The 20,568-nt window shown below is 65.3% G+C and overlaps 2 protein-coding genes across 15 annotated transcripts in view; one reads left to right on the top strand and one right to left on the bottom strand.

Moving 5' to 3' along the window:
* The window catches only part of TSC2 (TSC complex subunit 2), a 33,283-nt gene extending 25,304 nt beyond the window's left edge, over positions 1–7,979 (top strand). For 8 of the 10 annotated variants that reach the window (XM_073899677.1, XM_025877035.2, XM_025877033.2 and 5 more), the window contains 11 exons: positions 1,068–1,271; positions 3,184–3,314; positions 3,786–4,282; positions 4,524–4,599; positions 4,858–4,944; positions 5,700–5,886; positions 6,157–6,296; positions 7,197–7,275; positions 7,351–7,442; positions 7,536–7,634; positions 7,736–7,979. In XM_073899677.1, coding sequence (XP_073755778.1) covers positions 1,068–1,271; positions 3,184–3,314; positions 3,786–4,282; positions 4,524–4,599; positions 4,858–4,944; positions 5,700–5,886; positions 6,157–6,296; positions 7,197–7,275; positions 7,351–7,442; positions 7,536–7,634; positions 7,736–7,906 — 1,763 coding nt within the window. In that variant the 3' untranslated portion in view covers positions 7,907–7,979. Of the gene's footprint in view, positions 1–1,067; positions 1,272–1,867; positions 1,937–3,183; positions 3,315–3,785; positions 4,283–4,523; positions 4,600–4,857; positions 4,945–5,699; positions 5,887–6,156; positions 6,297–7,196; positions 7,276–7,350; positions 7,443–7,535; positions 7,635–7,735 lie in introns of those variants that run through there. The other 2 variants (XM_073899681.1, XR_012380485.1) reach the window with 2 other exon arrangements.
* PKD1 (polycystin 1, transient receptor potential channel interacting) overlaps positions 7,980–20,568 on the bottom strand; it is a 41,373-nt gene continuing 28,784 nt past the window's right edge. For 4 of the 5 annotated variants that reach the window (XM_025877030.1, XM_073899672.1, XM_073899673.1 and 1 more), the window contains 25 exons: positions 20,284–20,428; positions 19,558–20,181; positions 19,065–19,221; positions 18,544–18,796; positions 18,269–18,464; positions 17,243–17,413; positions 17,018–17,161; positions 16,717–16,927; positions 16,503–16,629; positions 15,584–15,700; positions 15,431–15,480; positions 15,007–15,191; positions 14,802–14,895; positions 13,169–13,287; positions 12,887–13,089; positions 12,610–12,804; positions 12,032–12,171; positions 11,568–11,680; positions 11,240–11,387; positions 11,041–11,169; positions 10,626–10,800; positions 10,183–10,473; positions 9,966–10,100; positions 9,579–9,884; positions 7,980–9,483 (listed from right to left, as the gene is read on the bottom strand). In XM_025877030.1, coding sequence (XP_025732815.1) covers positions 9,016–9,483; positions 9,579–9,884; positions 9,966–10,100; positions 10,183–10,473; positions 10,626–10,800; positions 11,041–11,169; positions 11,240–11,387; positions 11,568–11,680; positions 12,032–12,171; positions 12,610–12,804; positions 12,887–13,089; positions 13,169–13,287; positions 14,802–14,895; positions 15,007–15,191; positions 15,431–15,480; positions 15,584–15,700; positions 16,503–16,629; positions 16,717–16,927; positions 17,018–17,161; positions 17,243–17,413; positions 18,269–18,464; positions 18,544–18,796; positions 19,065–19,221; positions 19,558–20,181; positions 20,284–20,428 — 4,896 coding nt within the window. In that variant the 3' untranslated portion in view covers positions 7,980–9,015. The remainder of the gene's footprint in view (positions 9,484–9,578; positions 9,885–9,965; positions 10,101–10,182; positions 10,474–10,625; positions 10,801–11,040; positions 11,170–11,239; positions 11,388–11,567; positions 11,681–12,031; positions 12,172–12,609; positions 12,805–12,886; positions 13,090–13,168; positions 13,288–14,801; positions 14,896–15,006; positions 15,192–15,430; positions 15,481–15,583; positions 15,701–16,502; positions 16,630–16,716; positions 16,928–17,017; positions 17,162–17,242; positions 17,414–18,268; positions 18,465–18,543; positions 18,797–19,064; positions 19,222–19,557; positions 20,182–20,283; positions 20,429–20,568) is intronic. The other variant, XM_025877031.2, reaches the window with a different exon arrangement.

The raw sequence follows: 20,568 nt of genomic DNA, 5'->3' as shown, positions 1-20,568 counted from the left end.
GGCAGTGAGTGGCAGGCACACAGGGCCAAGCGGGCCTCTGCTCTGTGACTTCTGAGCTGAGTGCCCAGAGGGGAGTGGTGAGGGGAGATCCAGGCGGCTAAGTGGTAGGGCCTCCCTCACAGAGCACCGTGGCCTGGGGGCCTTCAGCCGCAGATACGTTCGTGTATTTTCATCCGCCCCGAGCCTGGAAATCCTGGGTCACAGTGGTGGCAGGGCCGATCCCTCTTGTGGGTCTGTGTTCTGTCTCCTCTTCTTGGAAGGGCCCAGGGGATTAGGGGCCACCCCTGTGGCTCTGTTTTACCCTAATGAGCGGTTTCCTGAGCTGCTGGAAGTCAGGAGTCTGATACATGGATTTTGTTGGACATGACTCAGCCTGTAATGGGTATTGCAAGAACTTAAGCCGAGGCCCAGGGCCTGAGACTTGCTTTGGGCACAGCATGGCGAGTGGTGACAGGAGAGGGCTGGATAGCAGGCCCCAAGGAGACTCGAGTGTGGGCAGAAGGGCCGCGGGTCCTGGCTCCTGGCGGGGAACAGGCAGGGGGCAGGTGGGCACTGGACGGGGAGGCCCAGGCAGGGCAAGAGGAGGTGGGTCAGGTTGGGTGAGATGCTCGGGATTGGAAGACATTCAGCGTGGAAGGTTGATTCAAAGTGTGGGCTCCTGGGCCTTATGGGGAGAGGGACAGAGCCCAGAAGGCCCCCCATTCAGGCTTCTCTATGGCGAGGTCTGGGGCTTTGAGATGCCTCCACCAAGCCTGGCCAGGGCCCGGGAGCTGCCCTGGGGTGGAGAGTGGTGTGCGCTGAGACCCCTCCTCATGTGAGGCAGGTGACCGCTGCACAGGTGCTGCCCTAACCTGGGGGTCTGGGGCAAGCCGTGGGCATGCCTTTGCCTGGGGTCTATCCCCCTCCCCGTCACTCCTTGGTTGAGCACAGGAACCCTGCTGAGCCCAGGCACGTGCCCTTAAGGACAGCACACCCGGTGGCAGGGCAGGGGATGGGCTGCTCCAGGAGCGCCGGGAGGGGATGGGGTGTTTGGATGCCTAAAGTGTGCTGCCTATGCTTCTCCTCAGGGAACACCAGTTGGCTGATGAGCCTGGAGAACCCACTCAGCCCCTTCTCTTCGGACATCAACAACATGCCCCTGCAGGAGCTGTCCAACGCGCTCATGGCCGCCGAGCGCTTTAAGGAGCGTCGCGACACAGCTCTGTACAAGTCGCTGTCGGTGCCGGCGGCGGGCTCATCCAAGCCCCCTCCACCCCCGCGGTCTAACACGGGTGAGTGCCGCATGCAGGCATCGCGCCCCTGCCCCCCATGGGGCCACGCCGGAGCCGGCTCCCTGAGCTCTCCTTGCCGCTGCCACAGCCTGGTGTTTGGGAGCAGGGCCGGCTCCTATGGAAGGGCCCCCTTCTTTAGAGACATGCCGCTCACGGAGAGGCAGGCAGGTGCTTCCAGGGCGGACGCAGCAGAGCCCCGCACAACCCTGTGCCCTGCACCGTCCCCGGCGTGCCCGTGGCCCCAGGAGGGCAGCCGCACTTGCGCTTGGGTCTGGGTTTGGATGCGCGGAGCACAGCTAAGCCTGCCTGCGCGCTCTCGTGCCCTTGCCTGGCGGGGCTGGTGCGCTCCTTCCGGGCCACTCTCTGGCCTTCCCTGTGGCCCCACATGGCGCTTCGAGGCCCAGGACCTCCGCTGGTGAGGAGGGCCGGCCCCCCTCCGCCCCCTCCTCCCCCCGGCTGCCGGCCGGCCGCCGCTGGCCCTCCGCTCTCTCCCTCCAGGCTCGGGCTCTGTGCAGGACTAGTGCTGCCTTTCCTCTCTGCTCGACTGTGCGCAGTCTGTGCTGCTGCTGACCGGCCGCGCGCGGTCTTCCTTGCAGTGGCCTCTTTCTCCTCCCTGTGCCAGTCCAGTTGCCAAGCAAAGCTGCACAGGAGCATTTCCTGGGCAGGTATTCGTACACCTCTTTAAGGAAGGCGCTGTTTGCCGCAGAGCCTCGCCCTGCCTCGCACCCGCCGCTCCTGCCGTCCCTCATGCGGTCATCCCTCCACAACTCTGCCGGTGCCACTCCTCACCCCTGGGAGCAGGGCCCCGACTCGCATGAGGACGTCCGTGCAGAGTGCCTGCGCTTGGCCAGCGGGCCCCTCTGCCCTGTGCCCTTGACGGCCGAGCTCTGTGCCCCGCCGGATGGGCCCTCGCTGCCCCTTCTTTAGGCCTCGGGAGGTGACGTCGGGCCGCTGAGCCACGGATGCTCTTCGGGGCGAGCCTGGCCCTGCGGCTCAGCTGGGCTGACCTTGCCCTGGCCTCTGGTGGTGTGATTGGCTCGGTGAACCCACAAATTGGGCTGTGTCTGCTTTTCATCATGGGCTGGCCCATTGCCTCCGGGCCCCGGCGGCAGCGGGGGATTGACCGACACGGCCCTCTGGCCCACCTGGGCCCCCACGCGTGGGCAGGAGCTGGTTCGGAAAGGGCAGCGTGCAGACGGGTTCTGGCAGGTGGCTAACAGACCACGCGTGTGCGAGGGCTGTACGCGGGGCGGCCGCGGGCTGCGCTAACTCTCGGTGGCTTCTCACCCCCCACCCCCATCCTGACACTGGCACAGGAAATGCTGCTTTGGGGTGTCGTGACCTTTCCTTGGCGCTCCTGGCTCCGGGTTTGGCTTGGGCTCCGATGGCGCATCTCTGCTTTCTGGAATGGGCTCCCCGTCTGTGTGTGCGCACAGGGGTTCCTCCTGCATCAGGCTTTTCCTCGGGTCAAGGAGGAACTCCGGCCTCCGCCTGTTCCTGGGAGCTGGTCTAGGCCCGCCGCTTCTCCTGAGCTGAGGCCCCGTCTTAGGCGGGGGCTCTTCCCTGTTGGGGGTCTGTGCTGCCATTGCCCGTCTACCTCGCTGGAGCAGCGGGGGCGGGCTCTGTGGACCCTGGGATGTGGATCCCAGGGGCCAGATGCCTCCCTCGCCCCCACCCTGGGAGCCTGTGTTGGAGATGCCCTGTGTCAGGGGCCACACCGCGCCCCTCGGTGCCCTCCTGCAGCGACTTGATGGGGTGTGGGCGGCACAGAGCCACAGGCAAGTAAGGCCTGGGGTGAGGCCGTGGCGGGGCCCACTGCGCTCTCTTGCTGGGGAGAGGCTGGTACCTTTGAGGCCATGTGAGCTCCCAGGGGCCGGGCCAGCACCTAGTAGCCCCATCTGTGTCCTCCCAGACTCGGCAGTGGTCCCGGAGGAGGGGAGCACAAGCGAGGCTCATTTGTCCGCGGAGCCCATGGAGTTGGAGGACTTTGAGGCAACGCTAGGCACAGACCGGCGTGGTGACCGTGCTGAGGCTTACAGCAGGGTGAGTGCCTCAGGGCGCCCGAGCTGCCCTAGGTGCCCTGGGGGTGCTCGCCCCTGGGAGCGGGAGGAGGGTACTGTGGGAAGAGGGGCAGGGCCTCGCTCCATGCTCCGTGGCGCGCATGGTCTTGCTCAGAACTTTGGCAAGTCTTTTGCCCCCGCTTTTGTCATTTAAAAAAAGTCTAGCTATCTTTCTTAGTCTTGCGTGGACAGTCTGGGGTTCCCCAGCAGGCCCTGCAGATTGACAGCTGCTGGTCGTTGGTGTCCTTTTGGTTGGGCGGGCGCTGGTCTCCCCTGCTCGGCGTGGGGCACCGGCCGGTGCCGTCCTGGGGGAGAGGATGCAGTTGTCCGCCTGCCACTAAGGGGCTCTGTGGCCCTGCCAGGGGCGTGGGGGGACTTCATCGCCTCCAAGTGAAGCCCTGGGTGTGCTCGCTGGTACCTCCTAACAGAGGTCCCGTGGACTCCTCCTTGGCAGTCATCTTCGAGCTCCAGCCAAGAGGAGAAGTTCCCTGCAGAGGAGCTGGCGGCTGGAGGGATCCCCATCGAGCGGGCCGTCTCTTCTGAGGGCACCCGGCCTTCTGTGGAGCTCTCCTTCCAGCCCTCCCAGCCCCTCAGCAAGTCCAGCTCCTCGCCTGAGCTGCAGACCCTGCAGGACGTGCTGGGGGACCCTGGAGACAAGACTGACGTTGGCCGGCTGAGCCCTGAGGCCAAGGCCCGGTCGCAGTCCGGGATCCTGGACGGGGCAGGTGCCTCCTGGTCAGCCCCAGGCGCAGAGAGCCGGGGCCGGGGCCCCGCGCAGCCCGAGGGCCCCTTGCCTTCTAGCTGCCCCCGCTCCCCCAGTGGCCTGCGGCCCAGAGGCTACACCATCTCTGATTCGGCCCCATCACGCAGAGGCAAGAGAGCAGAGAAGGACGCCTTCAAGAGCAGAGCGGGGGCCTCCAATACTGAGAAGGTGCCAGGCATCAATCCCAGGTGAGCCTTGCTCTCTGGGGCTGGAGCTGCTGGAGCTCTTGGATGATCCCCGTGGGGACGTGGTACCTGAGGGGCCCTGCCACAGGCTGGGCTGCAGGTCGCGTGGCCTCGGCCCCGTGGCTGATTGGAGCCACAAGAGAGGTTCAGGTCTGCTGTTCTGTGCGTGGGCGGACAGTACTGGCTGTGACCCCGACCTGGCCCGCAGCTCCCAGCCCGGCTCTCCCCATCTTTCCCCCTGCAGTTTTGTGTTCCTGCAACTCTACCATTCACCTTTCTTTGGTGACGAGTCCAACAAGCCCATCCTTCTACCCAATGAGGTGGGTGGGTGCCTTCTCTCCCCTGTGGGGTCCCCCTGGAGCCTGGGGGGGGGGTGCCGTGGGATGCCCTCACTCTTGGCGGTGGCGGCCATAGCCCAGGCTTGCAGAAGGTACAGCCTCAGCTCCCTGGGGCAACCTACAGTGGCCTACCCGCATAAGGAGAGCCCTCCCTGGAAGGGCATCAGGCTGGGGCTGGTGGTAGGGCTGGTGGCAGGGGATGGCCTCCGCCCAAGCTCAGGCAGGGCTTTGTGGCTATAGTCCTTCGAGCGGTCAGTGCAGCTTCTCGACCAGATTCCATCCTATGACACGCACAAGATTGCCGTCCTGTACGTGGGAGAAGGCCAGGTGAGGCTCCTGGGTGCGAGGGTGGAGTTGTGTGGCCTTCGTGCCTGGGGTAGGGGTCAGGGTCTGCACCCTGGTCCGTCACAGAGCTCAGTCACTGCATGAGCTGCCACATGGCCGGTGCTCAGGGAGCCCTATGCCAGGTACCGTTCCGGTGCCAGGGACACGGCAGGAGTGACAGGTGAGTGTGTGAGCTCGTGGTGCCCAAGGGAGTGCCAAGCACTGTGGAGGTGGCGGCAGGTGCCGGGATCTTGCACGTGTGAGCAGGGCACTGCTCGCATTGGGGATCCAGGTGTGGAGAAAGTGAGGGACAGGAGTCTCCTGTGTGGGAATGGCAGGTGCGGGTGGCTGGCGCTGTGTCCACTGCGTGGGGGACGGTAGGTGGGGCAGGGAAGTAAACGGGGGGAGGGTGGGTGTGGACAGTGGACGTGGACAGCCTCATGGGCCATTCCCAGGGAGGTGGGCGGGCCGTGAATGGTTCTGAGCAAAGGGTTCAAGGTGACTCGGCCTAAGTGTCCAGAGCATCGCTCCGACTGCCGTGTGTGTGAGAACCGATGGAAGGCAGGTGCTGGCGGTCCCTGTGAGGGGCAGGGCTAGGGCCCGGGGCCGGGGTTCCGAGGATTGCTGGGCTTCTGGATGTGTTGGGAAGGTCCCGTGAGCACATTGGATGGGAGTGCAGGGCGGCATCGTACAGACTCAGGGCTCCCGGGAGCCATGGGGGGCGGGGCGGGTGCCAGCGTGCTCCTCCCTGCCCACAGAGCAGCAGCGAGCTGGCCATCCTGTCCAATGAGCACGGCTCATACAGGTACACGGAGTTCCTCACCGGCCTGGGCAAGCTCATCGAGCTCAAGGACTGCCAGCCGGACAAGGTGTACCTGGGGGGTCTGGACGTGTGTGGGGAGGACGGCCAGTTCACCTACTGCTGGCACGACGACATCATGCAAGGTACGCGCCTGGCCACGCAGCTCCCGCCGTTCGCCGTCGGGGGGGCCACGGGTGGGGCCGAGGGCCTGCCTTTACCCGTCTGGGCGTGCAGGCAGCGCGGGGGCTGGCGGCCCCGCTTCCAGAAGCTCTGCCCTCGGGAAGGGGTGCCTTGCTGCCGGGCGGGCACTGAGAGCCCCCGGGGAAGCCGAGAGGTGCCCCCCCCCCGCCCCGGCCCCACCGACACGAGCCCCGAGCAGCTCTTGTGAGCGCTCGTCCGGGTCCGCCTTGCAGCTGTCTTCCACATCGCCACCCTGATGCCCACCAAGGACGTGGACAAGCACCGCTGTGACAAGAAGCGTCATCTGGGCAATGACTTCGTGTCCATTGTGTACAATGACTCCGGCGAGGACTTCAAGCTGGGCACCATCAGAGTGAGTGGGGGTGCTGGGGGCGGGCCCAGGCAGGGTCAGCATGCTGGCCGCAGGGGCACCGGCCTCCCATGCAGACCCCCCTGGGAGCCAGCGTCCTTCTCTGGAATGACCATGACGGGGACAGTGGCCCCACGGGCTTCCCACGGAAGCCGGGGCACCGGCGGCGGTGGTGCAGGGGGTCGCGGAGTTGCTGTGCACGTGTACTTAGCGGGCTGTGGGGTGCCCGGGAGGTGCTGTGTCTCCGGAAGGGCTCCGAGTCCGTCTGCCTGGCACCTCCCTTGTGTGCCCACGGCAGCTGGGGTCGGTTTCTGGGTCACCACCTTTCTCAGAGGATGCCGCTAGGGCTCAAGGCCCCACGGTGGGAGGCGGGCTGAGTCCGGGAGACTTGTCACGGGGTGCAGGGGGCTGTGCCAGACAGCTGTGAGCCCAGGCAGTGGGGAGCCCGGGGCGGCCCCAGCGGCAGGGGTGCCGGTGCTCAGAAGTTTGCGGGTGTGTTCTGAACACAGCGGGGAGCCTCGGGCGAGGTCACCGGACAGAAGCCAGGAGCGGGCAGCGGTGCAGAGCTGGGGGCTGGGCACGTGCCGAGCTCCTTGTGCTGCTCTTGGGTGACAGGCAGGTGGCAGCCGGAGCCACGGGGAGGGGAGGACAGGGGCCGCAGACCTGTCTGGGGTCATGACTGAATCCGAACTCGGTGGGTTCAGTGGTTGGGAACCAGATGTGGAATAGGTGGGGTTTTGAGAGGGAAGGCAGCTGTGGTGGGAAGGAGGGTGTGAGCAGAGCCCAGGCTTGTTCAGGTAGCGAGCCACCCGCCCCGATGAGCCCACCACCTGCTCGAGCTGAGGGAGGAAGTGGCAGACAGTGGTCCTCGGGGCCGGGTGACCTCTGCTCTTGTCCGGGCAGGGTCAGTTCAACTTCGTCCATGTCATCATCACCCCCCTGGACTATGAGTGCAACCTGGTGACCCTGCAGTGCAGGAAAGGTGAGCCGCGGGGCGGGGTGGGGCAGGGTGGTACTCAGGACCCTGAGCCTTGGGGTGAGCTCTGTTTCTCCCCAGACATGGAGGGTCTCGTGGATACCAGCGTGGCCAAGATCGTGTCAGACCGCAACCTGCCTTTTGTGGCCCGTCAGATGGCGCTGCACGCAAACGTGAGCAGAGAGGATGGGCCAGGGGGCGGGTGGGAAGGGCCCACAGGTGCCACCCCACGAGGGCTCACCACTCACCCCCCCCCCCGCCCCCAGATGGCCTCACAGGTACATCACAGCCGCTCCAACCCCACTGACATCTACCCCTCCAAGTGGATCGCCAGGCTCCGCCACATCAAGCGGCTCCGCCACCGGGTAGGGAAGAGGGGACCCAGACCCCCTGTGGCGGGCGGGGGGGGCGGGGCGCATGTGCCCCCTGCCTCGGGGCTGGCTGCTGAAGTTCCCGTCTCCTACAGATCCGGGAGGAAGCCCACTATTCCAACCCCAGCCTGCCCCTGATGCAGATGCACCCCGCGGGCCACGCCAAAGCCCCTGCTCAGGCGCCGGCAGAGCCCACGCCCACGTATGAGACGGGCCAGCGGAAGCGCCTCATCTCCTCAGTGGATGACTTCACGGAGTTCGTGTGAGGCTGCCCCGCGTGGACGTGTGTGCACGAAATAAAGCCGCGGTGGCTCCTGGCCTGCGTGGCTCAGACACAGATGCAGTCAGCCAGCTGGTTTATTTGACTTTGTCCGGTGGGGGTGGGATCAAGGCGCTAGCTTGGGCAGGCCCCCCCCCCCCCCAACCAGCCATGGTGCAGGGCCTGTCTGGGCCACCCACACCACCACACATGGCCCCGTGCTCACCTGCCCCAGCCCCAGGAGCCAGCCCCCGGGGAGGGCTCTTTCCACCTGACCACCTCGGTCTTTCCCTCGCCCTGCTCCTCACCCCGACCCGGCACCAGCAGGTCTGGGCCCTGCCTTCTCGCTGCGCAGCCTTGGGCGCAGAACAAGGCCCCCGGGGGGGGGGGGGGGGAGAGACAGAACTGCCTAGGAGGGGACTGGGCCCTTCTAACAAGCCTCCCCTCCCAGCACCTGTCCCAGGCCGGCGCTGGCCCTCCAGTCAGGTGTCTGGGGAGGGAGGCCTGCTCTGCCGTCCCCGCTGCCCCTCAACGTGGGTGACAGTGGGCACAGGACTGCTTCAGCTAGCGGGTCCCTGGGCCCTAGTGAAAGAGAGAGCGACGTACAAAAATATATACATTTTAACCCCATATAAATTACTGACGATAGACACACAGACGGCAGCAGAAGGGGAGTGCACTCAGCAGGGGCACAGGAGAGGTAATAACTTAGGGGGGGAAGACCACGGGAGGGGCAGGTTCCCTCCCCGAAGCCTGGATCCTTAGCAAAGGGGAGAGATCTGCCCAGGAGGTGGGGCCGGGCACAGCCCGCTGTACCTGAGGACTCCGGTAATAAATTAGCATCTCAGAGGCTGGGCACTCGGCCCAATACTGCTGTGTCCTCCCATGGGGAGCTGGGGGCTGCCCACATGGCCTCTTTAAAGTGCTGAGACCCCCAGACAGAGACAACGGCTGCCTCCTCCCAGGGGGACCTTCGTGCAGCTCTCCTGCCTGGCCCGAGACCTTGAGGGCGGCAGAAGTTAATACTGAGCGGTGTCTGCTCCGGCTCCCTTCGAGAAGCCAGAGTGAAGCCACAGACCCACCCCAGGGAAGGGCGATGAGCCCAGGGCCCAGGGGTTAAGTGCTGCTGGGGTGGACCTTGTTCTTAGCCCGCAGGGAAGCCCTGCTGGGGCCAGTAGCCAGGCCCATGCCTCGGCTGGCCCGGGCAAGACGGCTGGGCAGGGCTAGCCGCAGGTGTGAGGAGGGGCTGCGGGGAGGGGAGGCTGGGGGACCAGTGCTCCTGCGGCCCTGCAGGTTCTGCAGCCTCTGCTCCAGCTGGTAGACATCCTCCGTGGCCTGGTTGAGTCGGTCGAACTGGGTAAGGAGGGCCTCGAACACAGCTTGGAGCCGTGAGGGCTCAGGCTCCCCCCGTGGCCCCAACCGGCCCAGGCCCCCGCTCAGCGTGTCCAGCTGGCTGGAGGAGGTGGAGGGCCGTGAGGTGTCAGAGCCCCCGCTGGGGGGTGGTGCATCCGGGGAAGACTTGGAGCCCCTGGAGGAGCGGGAAGGCAGCGGCTCCATCCCTTCGAAGCGGACTTTGTGGCGGAACTGGGGGCGGCACAGGGGCTCGGTCAGTCCGGCTGCACCCTGGGCTCACCTGGGCCCAGGGTGCGTCCCTCTCCCCCCCACTGGGCCGTACCCACCTCCTTAACCTTGCTGAAGCCCATCCAGAGGCGCAGCCTGCGTAAGAACAGCTCCACCATCTCATAGTCCTGTGGCTCCCAGGCTGGTCGGTAGAGCTCGCCACGCAGAGCATGGTACCGCCACCGCAGGAGGACTGCCCCCAGCCTCAGGGCCCCCCACACCCGCAGGGCCCAGAGCCCCGTGCACAGCAGGGGGGACAGGCGCCAGGATTCAGTAGGGCACAGGGCAGGAGCCCCGGACCCAGGGCACAGCACCAAGAGGGCCCGGGCCGCACTCCGAAACGAATCCACGCAGGAGGACACCAGCTGCATGGAAAGGTGGCGCGGGTGAGGAGCGCCTCCTGGGCTACGCCACCCACCCCCGCCGGCCTCACCGTCGTCACCTACCAGAACGGCCAGCTGGGTGTAGGCCACAGCGAGCGCCACCAGGCCCACAGCGGCCCCCACGAGCTCCGGCAGGGCCCGGTACAGCGTCTTGCCGAAAACCGACCACTGGCGCACGAAGCGCAGCTGCTGTGCGGCCTGCGGGCAAGTGGGGTCAGCTGACCGAACCCCGGCCAGCCCGGCCCAGACCCCAGCCAGCCCCCGCCGGCCCAGCCCTCACCTTGACCAGAAGCAGGAAGAGCAGCGAGGCGGCCAGACCGCGAGCCGCGGCGCTCAGCTGCGCCACCTGCTCGAAGCTGGTGAAGCGGCGCGGGCGGCGGCACACGAAGCGGGTCCACTGGCGGTCAGCGGCACCCAGCTGGGCCAGGCGCACCAGCGCCGCGGCCGCGGTCAGTGCCACCAGCAGCCACCGTGCCCAGGCCCCGGGCCGCACCGCGCGTGTACGCCCTTCCCTGTGCCACACGCGCGCCTCGGCCACCGAGAAGTACAGCGCGAACAGCAGCAGGCTCACCTGCGGGGGCGGGGCCAACACTGGCTAGGGCGGGGCGAGGGTGGTGGGCGGGGCCGGCGCCGGGAGGAGTTGGTGAGGGATGGGGCGGGGCGAGCAGTGAGCGGGGCCTGCGATAGGAGGACCGCGGGGGCGGGGGCGGGGCCAGCACCCACCGAGGTGAGCAGCGGCAGGGAGAAGCCGGCGCTCAGGCGCTGCAGCGGGAACGGGCGCACACTGAGGGCGGTCACGGCGTGCCCGGCTGCAGGGAACTCGAGGCGCAGCGTGATGGCGGCGTGGAGCCCCACGGCCGGGCTGTAGCGCGTGAGCTCCACGAACACGGCGCGGCTCCTACGCGGCGAGAAGGGGGCGGGGTGAGAAGACCTGCGTGCCTTCCCTGAGGAAGGGGCTCTCGGGGCGGGTGATGCATGGACCCGGGAAGAGGTGGAGGTCGAGTGGTCAGTGAGGCTCGTCAGGAACGAATGGGGAGCCGCAAAGTTGGTGGTGGGAGGAGGGCCGGTAGGGGCCGTGTGCCTGCCTGAGGTCCTGCAGGGCGGATGAGGGGGGTGGCACGGAGCTCAGACACCGCACCTGTTGTCGATCCAGTTGTGCAGCTGCAGGAAGCCCAGCTGCGCGCGGCTCTCTTCCAGGCTCAGCCCCAGCTCCTGCACGTAGCCCCCGCTGTCGTACACAGCGCAGTAGCCCCAGGACCAGACACTGCTGACGAAGGAACAGTGTTAGAGCCAGGCCCTGGCCCTGCAGGAACCCCGGGCGCGCCCTCTGTGCTCACCCCAGCAGGTCTGGTGCAGAGTAGGCCCACGTCTCCGAGCCATTGTGGGCAGCACTCCCCCAGCCAATGCCATAGTCGCCGGTGCTGAAGGTGCCAGAGGCCGCAGAGCACGCAGGCACCCCTGAACCAGGAGGGTCTGGGCAGAGCGCTGCAGGGAATGAGCAGGACTAAACCAGGAGCACTTACTGTTGACCAGCTTCCTGGGGTGGGCCCAACACGATCGCCCAAACCCTCCCTGAGCCCAGAAGGTAGAGGTCCTGGTTTCACAGATAAAGAAACAGCAGGGAGAAGGTAAAGGGCACACGGCAATCAGCCAGAAGCCGCTCACCTTCTTGCAGCCGCACCTGACGCAGCCGTGGGGGCCCCAGCTCTGGGCTGGACCGGTTCCCGTGGATGTAGGGGAGCAGCACGTGCGACATCCACGGCCAGAACTCCTCAGACCTGCCCACAGACACAGTCACACGCTCCACCCCATGGGGCAGGCGGGTCAGAGCCCCAGAGAGCATCGCTCCTGCAGCCCCAGCCCAGCCAACAGCAGGCTGCCAGGGCCACCCAGCGGGACAAGGGAAAGACTCGCATTCCCTCATCTTAGGCTACTGGTATTTGGGGCAAATAAGTGTCAGGGGGCTATCCTGGGCACCATATCCAGTCCTGACAACCAAAACTGTACCAAGACACTTGCCCATGTCCCCCGGGGACTGGGTTGGAAGAAGGCCAGGAAAGATGGGACCTGGTTGGCATCAGCAGCTTCCTGGCCGGCGGGTACGTGTGTGCACTCGGGGGTGTCCGTACCGGGTGATGGCCAGGAAGGCCTGGCTGCCCAGCTCCTGTTTGATGGCACTCTGCAAGCGGTAGGCATGGTTGTGGCATGAGGCATCCCCGTGGTTGGCCAGCAGCGTCACCAGCAGGAAGAGCATATACACCAGGAGGCTCTGGGGGCGAGGACAGCCCTGGGGTCAGCCAATCCCACTCAGGCCCACCGCAACAGAGCTGGCCAGCAAACTGCCCACGGCCAAGGTGCCTGGTGCCAAGAAGGCAGCCCAGACACCTGCCGATGCCCCGCCAGGGGTAGGGGGCAGACACGGCCCCACCAAAGGCTGAGACCACCCCCAGGATCCCTAGAGGCCAGGCAGTAGGAGGCATTTGATGTCAGCATGAGAAGAGGCAGAGCAAGGACTGGGGCGGTACGAATCGGGGGTGACAGAAGGTGGGGCAGGTGACAGAAGGTGGGGCAGGGGCCAAAGGGCCTTCTGTGGGGAGCCAAGGGCAGGTGGGAGGTTTTCGACAAAGGGAGAACATACAGGAAGACACCGCGCTGGCCCAGACGGGGGACAGGAGCACAACTGCTGGTCAGCTGTGCCTGAGCTCACCCTCAGCATCCCGTGCAGCTTCTTGACCTTTTGGGCTTCCTCCTTCGCCAGGAAGAGCGCAAAGCCGTGGGGGGGCCGCACGCGGGGCACACGCTCGCTCACAGGCGTCACGGCTGGGCTCTCCACCAGGGTGTCATCCTCGTCAGGATGGAGCCGCTTGGCCACCAGTGAGAAGTACAGGGCTTCCAGCAGGACCTACGGGGGGGGGGGGGGGGTGGGCATCAGAGGGGCCCACAGGTGCCAGAGCCTGGCAGCTGGGCCCCCACATCCCACTTACCTTGAGAGGCTCCCAGCCAAGGAAGGAGGCCAGGAAGCTGGAGCTGCTTGAGAAGAGCCACATCACACTCACGCCAGGGGGGAAGCTGGCACCCACCCAGCCCGAGACCCCCACAGTCGCAGCCACCAAGAGCAGGCTGAGTCCGTGGGCCAGGGGCGCACACCAGGCCGGCAGCAGCCGCCTCCGCAGACCGTCCACCAGCCCTGGGGAGGGAGACAGACCGGTGACAGGCAGCCCACAGGAAGGGGCGTGGAGGGGCGTCCTGGGGACCCCAGAATGCACCTGTGCTGGAGAGCTTTGCCGACTGCGGCTGCTCCCAGGTCAGACCTGGGCTGGGCAGCCCCCTCTCCCCCAGCCTCGGCAGCATCAGCGTCTCTGTCCTCTCCCCGGGGGCGCTGGACCTGAAGCACAGAAAAGGGGAGTAGTCCTGCTCACCTGGCGCCGAGAGGGGAGGCGGCAGGCAGTTCCAGCTCCTGAGCCTCTTTGGCTGTGCAGCCCCCTCCCCCACGGTCAGCAGAGAGACGGAAGACACCGCCCCAAGCCGGGTGGACCTGGTGCTGGGGCTCAGAACCCCACCAGGGACTCTGAGGAGGAGCCCCAACACCCACCCTGCTCCTCACGCTGCAGACCTGTGTCAGCCTCCCTTCCCGGCTCCCCCTCACCTCCCGCTTCCTCCACCAGTGGATGGAGTCCTTGCCGCACCCGCCTGGGACCCGGTCCGCCACTCACCGCACCGCTGCAGCGGCCGCCAGCCCCGTCCCCAAGCCCCGGGCCTGGCCTGCTCTTCACACCCGCACAACTACTCAGCCTGAAACCTCCCAGTGAGCGCTGCCCACACCTCCCACCTTCGCCCTCAACCACCCGTGCTCTGATGCAGCTCTGTGAACTAAGACCATTAGTTTTTGGGTGAGGAGACCTATTTGTCTTTCAAATTCCAACAGTACATGTGCTCTGCGAACCGGGGGATGCCTGGCGGACCTTGCCAGCTTCAGAGCTGCTCCACCAGAGAAGAGGGGGGCTGCAGGGGCAGATGGGGGGCAGGGGGAACGTGAAGCGGGAATGCGACAGGTGCCTCCTGGGGGGCAAGCGTGCACACCTGCTGTGGTCTCTGCACAGCTGTGCCCTGACCGTTCGCGGTGCGAGCAGCCACCTGGCCTGGAGCTGTGCTCAGTGTGTCTGGCTTCAAGAGTCTCCTACGGACACGAGGCGCTCTCGCTCGTGCAGGTGGCCAGTCACTGCTAGGACAGCCAGGCGACACCAATGACCGAGTCCTGCCCTGCACGCGGCGACATGGGCAGGCAGCGTCTTGGGCTGGAGGTACCGGGTCTGCTCCGCTTAGAGCTACTATCCCAGGATTTCCCCATATTAGAGACCTTTTGAGTCGACTGGCAATTTCTTCATAAAAATACAATCATGCCACAGTTATGTGTTTTTGTAAAAGGATTCGAGATGCTTTCCCCTTTTCTCTGTGTTCTGGGACAGTTTACGTCTGTGATTTTTGGTTGCTTGAAAATGAGAAAAGTTAAAAAAGGAATAGGAAAATAGATATTAGAGGAAAAAAATAAATATAATTTTATATGAACCATCCAGCCCAGAAATTGAGAAAGTCTTAAAAATATAAAATCCAAACAGTTTCTGCCAAAAAAACAAAGACTATTTAGAAAACATGCCGGAGACCCCTCCCTGCAGCCAGGCCCTGCCTCACGCTGGCTGCCTTTGCCCTCCACTCGCCACTCACTTCTGTAGCCTGCAGGCAATGGTTACTGGCCCGGGGCCACCCCGTGAGGTCCTTCCCACACATCGCCCAGCCCCGCAGTGGGGGACCCAGCACAGCACAAGGCTGGGCCCCAGAGGGGAACAGGGCTTCTCGGCCTGGGCTCCCCACTGCCTCCCAACCCCCAGGACAGGCACTCACAGGCCAGTGAGCAGATCTGTTTCTACTTGAGTGTCCTGGGTGGGAGCCAGGCTGCTGGCCCCTTCAGCCAGGATCTGCCGAATCAGATCCTCATCTAGGGGGAGAGGAGGAACACATCAGGGAGGGCGTGGGCCCCTCCAACCCCCAACCTTGGACCCTCCCCGGGGAGAGCATGAAGATACCACTCCTCCCCACCCCTGTTCACCTGAAGCCGAGAAGTATTTGGCAGGTGAGGAGGGGCTGACCAGGGAGAGACCGTCCTCCTCTGGGCCCAGCGTGCGGCCCACACGGCCCCGGGCCAGCCGCTGCAGGGTGTTGCCCACGATGGAGGGGTCACTCAGCAAGTCTGGCCAATGAAGCGTGCCCTCGCTGGATGGCCAGCACACCAGGCTGCAGGGCACACAGGTCAAATGAGGGAGCCCGGGGGACCACATGTGCACATATTCCCGAGTCCACCACACACGGACACAAGAGGCTTCTGAACAAACATGGCTGAGATAGCGTGTGGCAACACCCAGGGCCCGCAAGCACCTGCCGAGGACACGCAACAGCCCACACGGCCATAACATGGCACACACGGGGTGTGGCGGACCTACACCAAGGCTCCCATCTTCTCCGTGGACACCTACCTTTTAGAATCATCCGAAAATAAGTCACTTTTCATTTGTCCAGCAAAGGCCTATTGAGAAGCGCAGAGTATACCTCAGACTCTGGGCCGCCTGAGTGGCAGGAGGCCCCCCCGCCCCCGCCTGCCCCGGCAGAGCCCCTGGGGGCACACTCACCTCCACGCGCAGACCCGGGAAAGTGAGGAAGGAGCTGTCCAGCACAGATGAGTCCAGGTAGCTGTCGATGTCCAGTACCTGCGGCCCTGCGGGGGTGGAGCTCGGGCCCCCGGCCACCTACGGGAAGAGGCAGGCAGTCAGCGGGAGGCACTTCTGCCTCCTGAGCAGAGCCTAGACTGGGGCTGTGCTAGAGAATGTTCTAGAATGATGCACACGTCCTGCATCTGAACTGTCCAGGTGGTAGCCACGAGGCCCATGCTGCTACAGAGCATGTGAAACGTGGCTGGTGCACCTGAGGAAGTCCAGGATAACTGAACACAAGCAGCCCCAGGCGGCTGCCGGTCACTGTGCTGGACTCCTGGCCGACGGTAGATGGTCCTTTCCAAGGAGGCCACCACTGTTCAGCCGGTACCTCCCTCGTCTTGTGAGGTCCCGTGTGGCTCTGGCTGCATGGGCCGGGACGAGTCAGTCCACGAGCCTGCTGTGGATTCTTCGGCAGTGGTGGGCCCGTCAGAGAGGCCATCTGGGCTTGTGCACGTGTGAGGTCTCACAGGGCTCTGCCGGCCTCTTGCTAGAGGTCGGCTCTGGTTTGCGATTTCCTCCCGAGTCGGTCTGGGAGCTTGTCCTCCCAGGAACTTGTCCGTTTCACCTCAGTCATGTGACAGGCTGGTGGACAGCAGTTCACGGGACCCCCATCCATCCTGCTGGTTTCTGTGGCCTCAGCGGCAAGGTCCCCTTGAGTCGTGCATGAGTTTGACAATCTGCAGTGCTCTGTTTCCTTGGGTCTGTCTAGCTAAAGACCGGTCAGCGCTGATGACCTCGCTGACTTTCTCTCTCTGGCGGCCACACTGGACAGCCCTCGGCACAAGCGGTAAGGCCCATACTCCACCCTCCGGGAGCTCCACGGTGCCCAGCCCACCTTGCTCCGGGACATCCGGAAGAGAAACAGGATGACCAAGTAGACGGGATAGACGACCACACTGGACACCAGGCCGACGGCAACTGTGTCAACACTCAGCGGGATCAGAGCAGACACAGGCCCCGTGCTGCGTGGCAGGAGAAAAGAGAGACCCGGGCTGGGTCAGGCTGGAGGGCGGGAGGGGCCCCCTGGACCCTAGCAGCGCGGCACCCACCTGTAGGCAGCGTCTCCCACGACCCCGTACCACACAGCGTTGGCGCCCAGGAAGAGGCAGAGAAGGAGGACACAGCAGGTGGCCCTCTGGACGCGCGTGAAGCGGCTCCGAGGCGGCCGGTCCCAAAGGGACAGCCAGATGTGCTTGTCAAAGAAGCCACGCTGCAGCTCGGCCACTAGGAGGCGCCGGAACCGCCGCAGGGCCACGTCACCTGGGCAGAGGGCAGGGGAGGGCTTCAGGAGGCCAGAGGCACAGGGCCACCCCTCCAGGCTGCTGGGGCGGGGACGGGCAGGGCCCTTACTTGCTGCCAGCACGTCCTTCTCCACGAGGCCGCCGTTGGCCTCAGTCTCCACCGAGAGCCAGTCATTGACCAGGAAAAAGGTGCTGCGGGCGTTCTGTAGGTCCCTGACGATGACGTGCTGCAGGAACCAGGCGGGGCTGAGCCCTGAGGGGAGGGGGGGGGCTGAGTCAGGCGGGAGGGCGCTGGCGGGGTGCCGGTGGGGCAGCCGCAAGCGCCCCCACAGACCTTTGTTGTCGTGCCACACGCGGATCCTGCGCACGCTGCCCAGGCTGTGCGGAGTGGCGATCTGGAACACGTCCAGGCTGTTGCGGCGGAAGGCTCTGTCCCCGTCCAGGTGCCGGTGGCCGCTGCGGCCCTCCGCCCCATACAGCATGATGCCCACGTGCGCCGTGGTACCTGCGGGTGGGCGGACACGTAGACCAGACACGTGAGCCTAGGCATGCCTTCCTTCATCCACCAGATGCGGGCGGTCCTGGCTCCGCACAGACCCACGTCAGCTACCTCAGCGCGCCAGAGACTCGGCCCCCATGGCGCGCATGCTTGGCATCCGAGCGGCTTAACCGAGTGACTGCAGGAGGCCCAAATGTGGCCTCGAGCTCTCCGGTCCGCTCTGGGAACGACGGACCAGCACTCCGACCGGCGGCCCGTCCCCACGCACCCGCCGGTTCCCTGCTCCCATCCCAGGGATAAACGCGCACAATGTTTTACAGAACTGGGTCCTCCAAAGGGTGAAAGCACAGGGAGGACGTGAAAAGTAGTAGCACGGGGAGAGGAATTCTGATCAAAAGTCACCAGGCACATGGGCAGTGTGGAGGGTTCACCTCAAACGTTCCCACGCAAACAAGGACAGCAGTCAGGAGAGAACGGCTGGGGGGCAATGCGGCAGGTGCGGGAAATCCTGCAGCCACGTGGGGGCACCGTCCAGACCACGAGACAAGTTTTGCATCGAGAAACCGAACGCTTTGGTTTCCAGTGTGTCTAACATCCAAGTCACGCTGTCCTCGCTCGCTATGGGTACCGTCTTCCCAGTAAGGGCTCGTGCCCCCTGCACGGACTGTCAGCTCGCTCACGTGGGCAGGCCCCGCGCCCGGGTGCCCTACGCGGCCAAAGAGCCCCGAGAAGCCTGACGAGCTCCTACACACAAAGCAGTGCGTAAACCAAGCCCTTGGTCTGTTGTCTACAAGGGACAGTGAGCCAGAAAGAGCAAGCAGGGGCGGCCCGGGGGCCTGGATGAGGGAGCCCGTCCCTCACCTGAGCCTCGGCCCCAGCCAGTCTTGACCAGGATCTCGTACTTGAAGCGGCCCGCCTTCCCGCAGAAAGGGATGACGCGGACCCGGCTGACGTCCAGCTGGTCCAGCTTACGCAGGATCACGGCCATGACCGCATAGGTCACCAGGCACACGGAACACGTCAGCAAAACGATGTAGTTCGTGCTTGAGGCTGGCTCCTGGGGAGACAGAGCCGTCAGGCCCGGAGGCACGGCCCACGCCCCACCTCCTCAGGACAAGGAACGTGGTGCCACTCACCGGGAAGATGAAGTGGATGTGGCTGGGGGGCACAAAGAGGCTGGCCCCGAAGGCTGTGAGGTGGCGGGTAAGGCAGACGGCCTGGCTGGGCGAGGTCTCCTCCAAAGGCACGAGCCCCTCCGTCCTCCACATCATGTCCTTCTCACTGAAGTACTGGCACAGGGACGCGTAGAGGCCCACGGTCACTTCCAGCGCTGACCAGTGGAAGTGGCTAGTCAGGTTCAGATAGTAAGTCCCGCCTGGGTCTCTGGTCCTGGGAAAAGTTGGGGGAGTGTCACAGCCAGACCCTGCCCGGCCCCAGGCTCTGAGTGACAGCGATGTTCTGGCCCCCAGCCTCTCGGCTGAGCTACCCCCGCCACGTGCTGACAGGGCAGCCCACATCCCGGTCCTCCTGCCGCCACACCTGTTCCTGTGGGGAGCACACATGACCTTGGCATGCCCGGACCAGACCATGTTCACCCTGCCCTCGGAGACCAGCCCCACCCCACCGATGGGTCCTCTGTGGCAGGGCATGTACTCACCCCGGGGCGATGAAGAAGGTATAGGGCCTGTGGTCGTCGCCCATCAGCTGCTCCAGGCTGATCCTCCTGCTGACCGAGCAGTTGTGCTCGTTCGGCCGGGGCGCCGAGTGCAAGTACACGGCCAGGTAGGGCTCGGGCTCCTCGGGCAAGTAGTGCTCTAGCAGCACAAGCACAGGGTCGGATGGAAGCCCTAGGCTGTTCATGCACACCCCGGATGACACCCACGGGAGCCCTGTGGGGCCCTCCCCGCTCCTGGGGGCTGGAGAGCTGGAGAACTCTCTGTGCTAGGGCTGCACCTGCTCTGCCCTCATCCCTCACCACCCTCGGGTCAGGCCCCCAGCAGCCCGGCGAGCGGGAGGCAGGCTTCACTGAAGGCCACAGAGTTGGGGGGTCCATGACAAACACCGGCTCACACCCCCCCCCCGCCCCCAGAGAGACCGGGCCAGGGCTGGGAGGAGGCAGCAGCCACGAGTGCCCCGCCCCTGGCACCCACCACTGAGCAGCGTGTAGGTGAGCTGCAGATGCAGCCCGGCGGCGGGGTTGCTGTTCTCAGGAGTGACCACAACGCTGACCGAGGCCTGGGGCTGCACGACGGCAGAGCCGGCTGGGGTCGGGGGGCGGCCCCGGGCGGCTTGGTCTGAGCTGTTGGGCACTTTCACGGTGATGGCGCGCTCCGAGGCCAGCTGCCCGATGGGGATCTGGGCCCCAGCCTGCGTCTGGAAGGCCATGGAGGCCACCTTGGTGGAGACGGTGTAGTTGCTGATGTAGCCGAAGGGGAAGGGATTGGAGTCGACAAGGAACATGAGCTGCACCACGTCACTGAGGTTGGACAGGGCCCCGCTGAAGGCCGCAGGGATAGAGAAGTGGCAGCCGGGAACCGAGGCGTTACCCTGGCACAGCAGGCTCAGCGGGTCTGAGCGCTTGCCCTGAGCCACGATCTCCTCACCCGCCAGTGTCAGGGGCTCCTCATTGAGGACTCGGGAGCGCATGAGGATGCACATGAGAGCCGAGGAGAGGTGATAAGCTCTGGACGCCACCATGAGCGAGGGCGGCTCTGCACCCAGCTCTGAGGGCTGTGGGCCCTGCATGTCCGCACTGGCCAAGTGGATGAGGTCGCCTGCGGGAGCGGGAGAGGTTGTGGGGGTCGCTTGTAGGGGAGAGGCAGGAGGAGGTTGGTGGGGGGGGGTGCCGCACACACCTGCCCAGCCCTCACCCACACCTGTGATGTTAAGGATGCTGTCGGCGATGCCCGTGGGCGTCCCGGTGCCGGCGGCAGTCTCGGCCTGCAGGATGCGCATCATACCCTCAAGCTTGTGCAGCGTCTTCTTCAGACAGGAGCCGCACACCAGCTCCCTGCTGGACACCTGCAGGGAGGCCGGCACTGTGTTCTGCCCTGCTCCAGCCCAGCTGAACAGGGCTACTCCCCCTCTGGCTGCTCAGCCCAAGCTTAGCTCCAGCACGCTGGCCATGCTGCTGGGCGCCCACTGTGGCCATGGCCTTTCCC

The sequence above is a fragment of the Callorhinus ursinus genome, unplaced genomic scaffold (assembly GCF_003265705.2).
Source record: "Callorhinus ursinus isolate GAN/ISIS: 27379988/994484 unplaced genomic scaffold, GSC_fseal_2.0 scaffold13, whole genome shotgun sequence".
In the NCBI taxonomy this organism is placed as follows: Eukaryota; Metazoa; Chordata; class Mammalia; order Carnivora; family Otariidae; genus Callorhinus; species Callorhinus ursinus.
Note: the sequence above shows the minus strand (reverse complement) of the source record. Positions and strands in the feature narration are given on the sequence as shown.